At 47.2% G+C, this 13,189-nt stretch overlaps 2 protein-coding genes across 2 annotated transcripts in view; one reads left to right on the top strand and one right to left on the bottom strand.

Moving 5' to 3' along the window:
* Positions 1-1,529, top strand: part of aig1 (androgen-induced 1 (H. sapiens)) — a gene marked incomplete at both ends in the record, with an annotated part of 77,906 nt that extends 76,377 nt beyond the window's left edge. The window contains one exon of the mRNA XM_084082036.1: positions 1,430-1,529. Coding sequence (XP_083938162.1) covers positions 1,430-1,529 — 100 coding nt within the window. The remainder of the gene's footprint in view (positions 1-1,429) is intronic.
* Positions 1,530-1,952: 423 nt separating this feature from the next.
* Positions 1,953-6,395, bottom strand: LOC311062818 (S phase cyclin A-associated protein in the endoplasmic reticulum-like; the record flags this gene model as incomplete). The annotated part of the gene is made up of 1 exon (XM_084082037.1): positions 1,953-6,395. One exon carries the CDS (start codon positions 6,393-6,395, stop codon positions 1,953-1,955), a length of 4,443 nt encoding a protein of 1,480 aa, XP_083938163.1.
* Between the last annotated feature and the right edge of the window lie 6,794 nt (positions 6,396-13,189).

The raw sequence follows: 13,189 nt of genomic DNA on the forward strand, positions 1-13,189 counted from the left end.
ACTGAGTGAAAATAGCCGATCTATAAGCTCACAAGATCGGCTATTTTCACCGTTTTTGAAGGTAATATAATCTCAGCAATTTGGACAGTCTTTGACCATTTTTACAAAATCCTCCCCAACCCAACCCCCACTTTGAGAACTTTTGCTCTATAGGACCGTGTCAGAAAAGTGTCTTTGATTTATTCAAATAAATGTTATCCGGCAGTGTCTTCCTGACATGCATTTCTATGATTAAGATCAGTCACAAGATGTTTCAGTGTTCAGTGTTTTTTGCGGAATGCTCTGGGCATCTCAAGTAAGAAAATAATTCAACTTTCGGAGAGAGAGCGCCAATCAAAATCGAAGAGAGGCGGGACTAAGAGTAGAAAACTGTCATCCAATTAGCTCCGTCATTACTTCATCATAAAAAAGATAAGAATAATAAGAATAATTCATTGCATTAAATTACTTTTTCTCTTTTATTAGGTTATCAACGTTCTTTAAGTGGTTTGAGCTGATGACAGGAAAGTATTACTGTTATTAGAATAACTTTGCAAAGGCTCATACTAGCCACTTATTTTACCAGTAAGTGCACTGATTAGCCGTTTCAACATATGATTGTATATCTTTCAGAAGCTTTGTAATCCAGACTTATCTTCTTTGCGTTAGCTGTCTATTTCGATCCCCATGATGCCTTGATGCTGTCCAATGAAAGGCTGTGATCACACTGATCTAAAAGCCTACGTGCAATGTAATAACATAAGATTGACCCCTCTCCTGTCTATAGATCAGCTATTAGTGCTGTTTTCTAGTCACCGGAAGTGATGTTAGAAAGGTCCCTTGCTCAGCCAATAGGCAGGTAGTCTGACTCCAAGTCTGACTAGGGTGGATGTATGGAGAAATGCCCAGTGGAATCAGATTTTTGTTTTTGGTAACAACTAAAGTAATTAACTATGATAGTTTAATAATACTATTGGTTTATACCAGTGGTTTTCAACCTTTTTCATGCCAAGGACCCCTAAATTGATATACATTTTGCCACGGACCACCATCTGAAAATGATCTGTGCCAGGGACCCCCAGAAGCAAAGCTTTGAGTTAAAAATGTTCGCTTTAAAAAATATAAATATTTGCTAAATTGTTCAAGATTTTTCAAAAATAGCAGATCTACAAGCTCATAGCGCGGCACTATGAGCTTGAAGATCTGCTATTTTTGAATAGCCAAAAACTAAGTGGTTAAAAATTATTGTGACGCTATTTTAACTCATTTTGCTGCAGGGGGGACCCCCCGGTAAGCCCCCAAGGACCACTGGTGGTCCCCGGACCACTGCTTGAGAACCACTGGTTTAAACAGAATGAATAGACATACTACAAAAAAAAAGAATAAAAAAAACTCAAGTGTTGACTAGGTGATGTCAACGTTAACTATTTGGTCCTCACCCCTATGACAGTCGCCTACCGTCCGTAAAGAGGAGCTCCTTCTCTAATCCATTCAGTGCTGCTGGTTCCCCTTCCTTTAGGACTGCGCCTAAGCCACACTTGGAGGCGTAAGCCTAAGCCGCACTTGGAGGCGTAAGCTTAAGCCACACTTGGAGGCGTAAGCTTAAGCCACACCTGGAGGCGTAAGCCTAAACCACACTTGGAAGCGCAGTTTCACATTCCCGTTGTATGCATTACTGGACCTGGCTCCTGTGTTAAGAGGCGTTTCACTTGTTGGAATCAAACATCATGATTTGAGTCCCATACAAACCCACTGTGCTCTCTCTTGTTTTTAACAGTTTGTCAGCTGTTGCCTCTGAGAGTCTGGAGGCAAATTTGGTAAAAAGGTAAGAGTGACCGTGCCCAGTATTGTTTCTTGCTCTGCTATGCTCTGGGACAATTTCTGGTCTTTCTGGTTTGCCGTAACCTTGTTAGGGTCTGTGTGGTGTTATATTGTGCATATCCATTGTGAGGATAGTGTGTGGCTATTACTCCTCATTTCTGCTGGAAAAACTGCAGTGCCGAAGCCCACTGATCTCTCGGAAAACGTTTGGACAACTCGCAGTAATCCAGCAGCTTGTTAGCTTTGTCTCCTTGCTTTGCTTTACCCTGTGGTTTGTTCTCACTTGAAGCACAGTCCTGGATGAATGTGGCTAGCAGTACGCAGCTCATTTCCTGCTGTAGAACTAACTTGTTCTCAGGGTTGTTATAGCAGGCTGCGATAAGGGAGGGAAAGAGCACTTTCATGAGGCGCGGCTGGCTGAAGTACTGGAAGGGCAACTGACACAGTTTCTGCAGCACGCTCGGCTGCAGGCCGGCCTGCACGGTCGCCTGATTGTCGGGGTGGTCGACCGTGAAGTAGCCCACACAGATGATAACTTCATGGAGCAGCTCTTCAACGGACTGCTGGGAACAATACCCCAGCAGGGAGCTAACAATGTGGCGGAAGGCTAGAGAAAGATCTTCGGCTCCAAGGACGGACTGGAAGGCAGAGAGGTCAAGAAGGGCAAAGCTGTTGACGAAGCGGACCCCTTGCAGGGCCACCTGGATGACCGATGGCGAGTAAGGCGGCTTCTGGAGGCTCTGTGGGCCTTGGGCTGCAGATTCTGGTCGGGAACTGTGCAACAGGATACAGTAGAGTGTGTGCACCACTCCCACCAGGTCTGTGGCCCGCAGCAGGGTTGTCAGCCCAGTTGGATCCTGGCGCTTATGATTAAATATGCCGGAAGCGCATCCAGTCACGGCGAAGCATAGCTTGCACATGCTGTGCAGCAGAGCAGAGGCCTGCTGGAGGAAGACAGCCATCTTGGGACACACGTCTACAGGACCTTGGACCGACAGGAAGCATCCACTCAACTTGTCAATCAAGCCCATGCTCACCACATAGCTGATTATGTCACGTGCGTGGGTGTTGAAGGACTCTGTGGCCTTGGCATCTGGAAAGCCATCCTCTCGACCGTCTTCGGGAACAAGTGGCCCCAGGAGCCCCAGGATGGTGGCACTGGTCTGCAGTAAGCCCGTGGTCAGGCTCCCAAACACTTCCCGGTTCACGCTGCACCGGGAGATGGTGTCCTTTTCATCTGGCACGTACAGCTTTAGCTGATGAAGCAGCAGGTCCACTAGTAGGGCTATTTTGTTGCTGAAAAGGTCATAGGAGCAGTTGAGGGGGCAGCCAGAACATGCCAGGTAGTAGGTGTTTACAGCAGCACAGAGGGACTTGAGCGGCAGGGGTGGCACTGTTTCTGTGATGTCTTGAAGAATGAGCTCAAGTGCCGAGAAACCCCCTGCCAGCTGGAAGGTCACCTGATCTGCATTGTTCTGTTTCTCCAGGATGTGAGAGATCTCTCCTAAGGTTCTGTTCACACCAGATACCATGTTGTTGGCCCACTGGTAGCCGTCTTCGACTGGAAGCTGCTTCAAGAGGTCCTTCACCAAGCGCTGGAGCTTGATCTTGTATGGTGAATCAGGAACTTGTGCTTTTGCCTCCACTGCCATTTCAAACTCCTTTGACCTGGAGTCCATCCCCTGACGGAGCTTCTTTGCCTTCTTCCTCGCTTTCTGCTGCTTCTCTCTGTCCTTCCTGCTCTCTGAATGCAAGGTGCAAGTGTCTGTCACAGTATCCACTATGTATTTCCTCAACGACAGATGTTCCACTTCGTCTTCGGAGAGCTCTCGTCCCTGGATGCTGCTATTGTCGCGGACGGCCTGTTGGTGCCTCTTGCCCTTGGTGTGGCTGAGCAGGTGCACCTCTGAGGTGATGTCGGTGTTACACAGTGTACAGAGCTTCTTGCGCTCGTACGGTGTCAGTTTGGGGGGGTAGTCAACGTTGGCATGTCTGCTGCCACTGCTGAGCTCAGCGGCCTTCTCCTTCCTCTGCTCCAACTGCTCCATGTGCCGACGGCTGCTTTCATCAAACTTGATTTGGATTTTTTTCTGCAGCTCCTCCGTGGCCTCCTGCTGAGCAGCGCTGAGAGCAGCCATGCGTTCCTCCTGATCTCTTACCCGTTCCCGAGCCGCGTCTTCCCTCGCACGTCCTTTTTCCTGCTTCTGCTGTTCAATGCGCAACTCCTGCTCCTTTCTCCTCGCCAACATCTCCTCCACCTTTGCCTGACGTTCCGCCTCCAGAACACGCTTGCGCTCCTGCACAGCCCTGTCTCTGGCTCTGTTCTCCTCCTGTCTCCTGTGTCTCTCTTCCTGCTGGTCCATGAGACGCTGCTCGTACTCGTTCTGCTTGACCAGGGCGTCATGCCTCTTGTTCTGGGCTTCCAGTGTGTTGATGAAGGCTATTTCATTCACCTTGGCATCCTCCTCCTGGGCTTTCTTTACGATGGCATGGAGATGAAGCTCACGCTTGAACTCTGCTTTCAGCTGCTTCTCCCCCATTATCCTCCGACGCTCCTCCAGCAATGCCTCCCTATGTTTGCGCACCACTGTGTGCCTATCGTGGAGCTTCTCCAGATTTAGCATCTTCTGCTCCCTGATCTTGTCCCTGTTCTGTTGAGCGTTCAGTTGCCTCTCTTCACATTTCTTCTTGGACTCCGCAATGGAACTTCTGCGTGACAGAGGGTTAGAAAATTTCTCGTGCATGTAGATCCCATGTCCGGGAGGCCGGGAAGGTTCCATTTCTACAATGTCCCCCCACGATGTGCTCTGACGCCATGGCTCGCGAGCTTCATAGTCACGTACAATATCGTTCCAGTCCATATTCAGTCCACAGCTTCCGCTGACAATGCTGGCAGAGAGGTCGCCTTCATTGTCCGTCTCCATGTCGTCAGTCTGAATCTCACCAGTTAGCTGATCTTCCTCAGCAATAGCGATAACCTCCTCATTGACACGCTCCAGGTAATCATTCTCAGCCTGAATCTCTCTGGTTAGCTGCTCCTCCTCAGCAATGGCGCTGGCGATAGCCTCCTCGTTTTCGCGCTCCAGGTTATCATTTTCAGCCTGAATCTCTATGGTTAGCTGCTCCTCCCCTGGAACGGCAATGACAACCATGCCCTCATCGGGCCGCTCCAAACGGACAGCACGCGCCTCTTTCTTAGACAGGACCTCTGGCTTGGGAGTGAAAAACTCTGTGGAGTCCAATACAATCTCCGCCGTCACGGAAGCCTCAGCCTGTCCTGGAACAGATGTTGCCGCATCCTGCGACTTACCCCCCACAGCCCTGCTGTCTCCCTGGGCAAGCAGAGTGCAGGACCTGTCCGCCAGAGGTTGGTCCGGGGACAGGGAGAGGGCCAGGTTGTGGACCATGACAGGCAGGGCCGGCACCGGGGCTGAAGATGGGGCCCAGTCGTGGGATGCTTGGGGAGGAGTGGGCGGTGAATTGGGGGAGGGTATGTCACCGCAGGACGCGTCATCACACTGTACAGCGTCTTGCATGCGCTCTGCTGGGGGTTCCATCACGTGGCTTGTGTCTGAGAACCCTGCCTCCTCCAAGGAAGCGGGCTCCACAGGGACTGGCTGCCCGGAGAGCGAATGGGCCCTGGCGTTGTCCTGGGGGCAGGGAAGCTGGACTCGCTGCCGTGGCTCGTAGTGTGGATGGCTGTCATTGGTGGTGGTGTCCTGCTTGGACACCAGCACTGGGCTCACCTTTGCCATGATGGCAGCAGACAGAGGCTTGGAAGGGTAAATGTTGATGGTGACTGGAAGGGACTGGGAACTCTTGACCCGGTCAGCCCAGCTAGGGCCTGTGTGGGAGAGATGAGACGCAGCCACCGTGGATGGCGTCGGACCACCGAAGTTGTGGGCGCGGCATGCCCGTGGAGAGGTAACAATTCGGTGAGCCGAGGGGCTGGACTTGCGTTCTTCCCAGGCTAAAGAGTTGGGTCTGTTCTGGGCATCTGCTTTTTCCAACTTCTCATGGAGCTGGATCCTGTCTCTGAGAGCTTGGAAGTCGTGTACACCCGTGTTCATCAACTGCAGTACCTTTATGCATTCTCCAACGCTCTGGTCTGAGTCACAGGTGGCGTACATCTCATCCATGTCTTGCTTCAGGTTCTTGTACCGGATGACATAGTTGCTCGACTGCTGGTCCATTTTGCGTGGCTGTCTGTCTTTAGTCGAGCTCTTCTCCGCCCCCTTGTCCACCAGAGCGCCAGTCGTGCTTGTGCTTTCCACCCCGGCATTCTGTTTCTTATTCTTGTGTATTCCAGGGTTGATCCTCTGTGCCCTCGAATTGCCGTTAGAGCTGCTCTTGGACTTTGCTTCTTCCTCCTCTTTGTTTTCCTTGTTCTTCAGAGGGACACCGCTGGCAGTGAGGTTTCCAGCTGCACGGCCCTCCTCCGCCACAATTCTCCTCACCTTGTCATAGTTGTTGGAACGCTGAAAGGACATCTTCAAGGCGGTAGTGGATGTCTTCGTGCCTCCTGCCTCCTCCGTGGAAGGAGCAGGAGCCGTTTCTAACAGCCAACTCCGTCTCATCCCCACCTTGGCTAACATTCATTATTGGTGCCAAAGGCGCATCGAGGAAATACCACGTTGACGTCTGTCATGTCACAGCACCTGCCAGTGTTTCTTCACTTTTATACGCTAGGTGACGTCATTGCTGATGTCACCGGGCCAAATCAGAACCGTAGGGAAATTTCATTTGAGACATTTGAGTGGCTAGTTAATTAGTTTATTTACATTTGCTGTTTAGTAATGTAAACAACCATGTAAATAGTAAATTTCCTGGAGTAAGAAAGTAATGTTGACAGGGTTGCCTGTAGTATATGTATAAGTACAGTAATGTTATGGGGGCGTCCGCTGGCCTAGCGGTCCAGGCACATACCACATAATCTGGTAACCCAGCATAACAGCATGTCGCGGGTTTGACTCCCGTTCCCGACGACCTTTGCTGTATGCCCCCCCCCCCCATCTCTCTCCCCATTTCCTGTCAGCCAACTGTCCTGTCCAAATAAAGGCATAAAAGCCCCAAAGAAATATCTTTTAAAAAAGTCATGTTTTGGTTATTTATAACCAACTGTAACACATAAGCGGCAGTCATGAATAGAGGGCCATCCAGTGCCTGAAAGCTACGGTACCGTGAAACTATGCGCTTTTAACCTGATGTGAACAAAGTATTTCTGCTTTGAGGAGGGGGAGGAATAAACCCCTTTCCCGTTGATATCATTAGACTATTGAGCAGCAGTGTTGCCAAGTCTGCTTATAAGCGACTTTGAGCTTGTATTTCTAGTTGCTTGTAATGCTGCTTTGAAAGCAGTGCTTTCACACTGGCAGATACAAAAGATACAAAGCTACGCTATGTGTAGCTTTGTATCTGTATCTTTTTTTCTAGCTTTGTAGCTGTTCTAACTTTTGTAGCAGCTACAGACGTTGAACGTATCTTTTGTATGTTCATGTCGCTGGCTTCCTTTGAAAAAGAAGCCTGTATCTTTGTAGCTGCCAGTTTGAACTCAGCATAAATATTGGTAGTTGCGCGTGAGGTTTGCTGTTCCTTGAGGCTTGTTTGTTGCTTATTTAGGCTTCCTTCCTACTGTTTAAAACAGTGGTCCTCAAGCTCTTTCATGTCAAGGACCCCCAAATTAATATGCATTTGTCCGCGGACCCCCATCAAAATGTGTGTTAAATTTATTACAAATGTGTTGCATTTCTTTCATTTCTTTTTAGAAGATCTACAAGCTCACAACGTGTCGCGACGGTTGAAAATGGGTCATCCTTTAATGATTTGCTAAGCATTGCAAAGAGAGATAGATTGTCTATGACATACGAAACATTCGTATATTATGGAGCTTCGTGATAGCCAAACAGCAGAACAGAAACCTTTAGAAAAAGGCCAAGCCCTTTGACGGAAACCCAACGATCTTCAGCCATGTGCAACGGGATAGGATGTCTGCTTAATGACGGCTCCATCTTATCTCCGTCAGCTCCTCCACCTCAACCGAAACTGTGTCAGAATTCATCGTTAGACCAAAGGGGTGTTCAGTCACTTCTGACGTCTGTCATGACATGGCGCTTCCGGGCATTTCTTCACTTTTATAAGCTTGCTGATGACATCATTGCTGATGTCACTACACCAAAAGCAAAATAGAACTGAAGAGAATTTCCTTGCAGAGCCACGCCATAATAATGAGGAGGAGCAGCTAACTAGAGAGATTCAGGCTGAGAATGATTACCTGGAGCGGGCCAATGAGAAGGTCATCGCTATTGCTGAGGAAGATCAGCTAACCGGTGAGATTCAGACTGACGACATGGAGACGGACAATGGAGGCGACTTCTCTGCCACCATTGTCAGCAAAAGCTGTGGACTGAATATGTACTGGAACGATATTGTATGTGATTATGAAACTCGCGAGCCATGGCATCGGAGCACATCGTGGGGGGACATTGTGGAAATGGAGCCTTCCCGGCCTCCCGGACATGGGATCTACATGCACGAGAAAGTTCCACGCAGAGGTTCCATTGCTGAGTCCAAGAAGAAATGTGAAGAGAGGCAACTGAACGCTCAACAGAATAGGGACAAGATCTGGGAGGAGAAGATGCTAAATCTGCAGAAGCTCCACGATAGGCACACAGTGGTGCGCAAACATAGGGAGGCATTGCTGGAGGAGCGTCGGAGGATAATGGGGGAGAAGCATAACGAGTATGAACAGCGTCTCATGGACCAGCAGGAGGAGAGACACGGGAGACAGGAGGAGAACAGAGCCAGAGACAGGGCTGTGCAGGAGCGCAAGAGTGTTCTGGAGGCGGAACGTCAGGCAAAGTTGGAGGAGATGTTGACGAGGAGAAAGGAGCAGGAGTTGCGCATTGAACAGCAGAAGAAGGAAAAAGGACGTGTGAGGGAAGACGCGGCTCGGGAACGGGTAAGAGATCAGGAGGAATGCATGGCTGCTCTGAGCGCTGCTCAGCAGGAGGCCACGGAGGAGCTGCAGAAAAAAATCCAAATCAAGTTTGATGAAAGCAGCCGTCGGTACATGGAGCAGTTGGAGCAGAGGAAAGAGAAGGCCGCTGAGCTCAGCAGTGGCAGCAGACATGCCAACGTTGACTACCCCTCCACGCGACAATAGCAGCATCCAGGGACGAGAGCTCTCCGAGGACGAAGTGGAACATCTGTCGTTGAGGAAATACATAGTGGATACATTACATTACATTACATTCATTTAGCAGACGCTTTTATCCAAAGCGACTTACAATAAGTGCAATCAACAAAGGTAGGGAACGAAAGCTACTAATCACCAGAGGTTATAAGTGCATTTTCTGCAATAACAAGCAACCAAGAGCATAGCTAGCGCTAAGGTAAAAGTGCAATATATCAGCTACCTATTTCCTTAAACAGATGAGACAAAATAGCTAAATCAAATGAGCAGGAGCTAAAACAAATAATTGTATTGACTAAACAAGATCCAATAAACAATTCAACAATAAAATGGATACTGTGACAGACGCTTCCACCTCTTCAGAGAGCCTAACCTCGCGTCACCAGTCTTTCCACCTCGGAGGAAAGCCTGGTATGCGTTACTAAAGACCCATATGATCCGGTCTAGGCCACGCCTACTGAAAAAAAGAAAGAAAAAATAATCCTCCTTCCGGATTGTCACGATCCGGTTTTGCGGTGCCGCTTTGTTTTGGTTCCCCAATCCCTATTTAAATGGAATAGAATTTCCCCATGGGATAATAGTGATAATACAGACGCTAAATAGTCTCCGGAAAGTACACTCACATTTTTATTTTTATCACGCCTAGTGTGAAGTGGGCGGTGTGGTCACAGTGGTCATCACAGTGATGGAGGTGAGTCAATTAAAAAAAAAACATAGTGTTTTTTAAAGTCCATACTGCTATTCATAGGGCTACACATGTGTCATGTGTTTCGCTAGCCAATCACAGTCCTGAATTTGCAAGTCAGCCAATCACATTACAGCTAGTGGTGATGACACTAGCTGTAATGTGATTGGCTAACTTTGCAAAAGTATAGATTTGCATTGACTGTGGAAGGGTTAGGGTTGTAGACTGCGTTGTAGACTATTGGCCAATCACGGTGCAGGATTGGTCAGTGTCCAAAACTCACTTATAGGGGGCGGTTACACCGCCCCAAAAATAAGATAAACTACGCCGCATCAAGGATGTTATAGGACAGACCTATTTTGGGGTGAGACGTCTTTCCGGTTTGTCGCGATCCGGTCCGCTCCCGACCGGATCATATACCCGAAAAGGAACGCTGCCCAGGCTACTAAGGACAGAGAGGAGCGGCAGAAGGCGAGGCAGAAGGCAAAGAAGCTCCGTGAGGGGATGAACTCCGGGTCAAAGGACTTTGAAATGGCAGTGGAGGCAAAAGCACAAGACTCGGCGTACAAGAACAAGCTCCAGCACTTGGTGAAGGACCTTGTGAAGGCAGCCAGTGGGTCAACAACACGGTATCTGGTGTGAACACACCCTCAGGAGAGATCTCTCGCATCCTGGTGAAACAGAACAACGCAGATCAGGTGACCTTCAGGCTGGCAGGGGGTTTCTCGGCACTGGAGCTCATTCTTCAAGTCATCACAACGGTCTCCACATCCGCTACAGTGCCACCCCTGGGTCATTTGGGTGGTCATTTTTTGACCCGACTTCATGCAGGCCAAACCAGTCGTGCACCCGCACACATGCATTATGTTGTGACGATTTAACACGGCCGCCGTGTTTTCCGCTTTTGAGATTTTGAAGTGGGCCCTAATCCAGAAAAAGGTTGAGAACCTACTTATAAATAAATAAATGTTATTTGTGACATTGGGTTAGTGTGACTTTTTGTTACCATAATAGTACAGAATGATTCTGTTTTCTATCTCTGTAGTATAGCGTAACATGTGTTAATAATTGTGTGGTATGATACCTTTATCATTTCCATCATATTATAATTCTATGACATTTTTTATATTCATAGCAGTAAAGTATGATATGTTAATGAAAATAGGCCAATATGACTTTTTTATGTATACTAATGCAACATTACAACACAACGCAACAGACCAGAACAGAGAATCACAAAATAACAATGCAACAGAATAGCGCGCTACACAGAACTGAATCTTTTTTGTTTGTTTGTTTTTGTTTGTTTCATTCATTCAAACCTTTATTTATTCTCGGAAGACATTTACGTTGCCCTCATTTGCAGTGTCGTCGAGATACATCACGGTACAATTTCATATTGTCATCAATATTCACATCAATGATGAAACAAAACAAACTTTCCCCTATCTTAAATACAAGTTTAAAGCAGACCCTTGTGGGTAGGCCTGCAATCAAAGATTTAAATTGACCGTATGTTATGGGAGAACAGATCTTAAATTTAAGCTGTGTAGGTCATTCTAAGTGGTTGCATGGGGCACTAAAACAAAAGGCTGTTTTTCCCATTTCAGTCTTTACTTTGGGGACCTTTAGCATGAGCCAGTCACTGGACTGTGACTGTGTCCTATATTTTACAGGATTCCAATCCAGCAGAGAGTTAATACACAGTGGTAAAGTCCCATCAACTGCCTTAAAAATAAACAGGTACCAGTGTTTGTTTCGCCTGTCAGACGAGGAAAGGCCAACCCACTCTATCATATAGGGTTCAGTGATGAGTCCTATAGGCCTAATGTTCACCAGATACAATTTGCAGAGCAGAATGATAAACTGTATCTAAGGGCTTGAGGATCGAAGGAGCTGCATTCCCCTAAACGACTTCTCCATAGTCCAACACAGAAAGACTGCTTCAATAACCCTTTTCCCACACGTCATTGGGAAACTAGCTCTGTTCCTGTAAAAAAAAAAATCAAAAAAAATGTCTATGGCATTGGCATTTAAATGTTAATTTGTCATCAAGCCAGATTCCAAGGTACTTGTATTCAACAACCCTTTCTATATTTGAGGTATAATGCGTAGGTTATTGTAGTCAATTTCCCTGTTTGTTAATTGGTTCTCAAAGTGGGGTCCGGGGACCCCCAGGGGTCCTTGGGGCGGTTTCAGGGGGTCCCCAGCATAATGTGTTAACAGAATCCCAATCGAGTTTTGGTCAATGCCCACACCCCTGCCCGACCACTCCGGTCTGCCACCTCGGGGCGACTGACTCCCTCGCCACTCAACGGTCCTTCTGGTCGATCGACACGGTCACGACTTTTTTCTGTTCTGGCCCCACAGTGGTGGAATGAACTTCCCACTGATGTCAGGACAGCAGAGTCACTGCCCATCTTTCGCCGCAGGCTGAAAACCCACCTCTTCAGGAAACACTATCCTTCCTCTTTGCCTGGCCTACTTGTTGTTAACTAGTTGTACGAACTCTTGTTTTATTTTTGCATTGTTTTATTGGATCTTGTTTAGTCGATACACTTATTTGTTCTAGCTCGTGCTCATTTGATTTTGCCATTTTTGTCTCATCTGTTTAAGAAAGTAGGTAGCTGATATATTGCACTTTTACCTTAGCGCTAGGTATACTCTTGGTTGCTTGTTTTTGCAGGAAATGTACTTAAAACTTCTGGTGATTAGTAGTTTTCGTTCCCTACCTATGTTGAATACACTTATTGTAAGTCGCTTTGGATAAAAGCGTCTGCTAAATGACTGTAATTTTATATGTTGACAATCAAAAATAGCAGATCTACAAGCTCGTACATCTGCTATTTTTTGAAAATCTTGAAAATGTTTGGAAGATATTGAATTTCAATTCAATTGTATTAAAGTGTCGAATCACAACAAGTTGTCTCAAGACATTTTACATGTAGAGCAGAGACCCGACAGTCCCACCCTGAGCAAGCAATTTAGCATGCAATGAATAGAATTTTTTTTTCACGTACATCTTCTCTTCTGAGGGTCCCTGGCACAAAAACCTTTCAGATAGGCAGTCCACGGCCAAATACACATACATTTGGAGGTATTTGGCACAATGCAGTTTGAGAAGTGTCAATTAGCCTAATCAAAACAGAGGGTATTGGAAGGCAGTTTCTTGATCTACCACAGTGGACCATTTCACTAAATTACAAGTAGAAATGGCAAGTATTTTTGAACGCTTTTCCGTTCCAATCGGTCTCTCCTTCAAAGATAAATGCATGGAACACCCGCTATCCACGCAGGCCTCTTAAAAAATGCTATAAAATGTCCCTGGGTAGCAATCCAACAAACGTGTGTTTTTCTGAGTTTCGTTTTTTGCGTAATTACACGATTTAAAGAAGTAAGCAATGCCCAGTCAGTGCTTATTGGCCCTGTGCTTGGCCGTGTTATTTTAACACATCTATAAAGAGACTCAGGCCGGTGTGTTGAAGACTAACTGACAGGAAACCTTTGAGCAA

Source organism: Gymnoscopelus microlampas (genome assembly GCF_963454915.1).
Source record: "Gymnoscopelus microlampas genome assembly, chromosome: 16".
Classification (NCBI taxonomy): domain Eukaryota; kingdom Metazoa; phylum Chordata; class Actinopteri; order Myctophiformes; family Myctophidae; genus Gymnoscopelus; species Gymnoscopelus microlampas.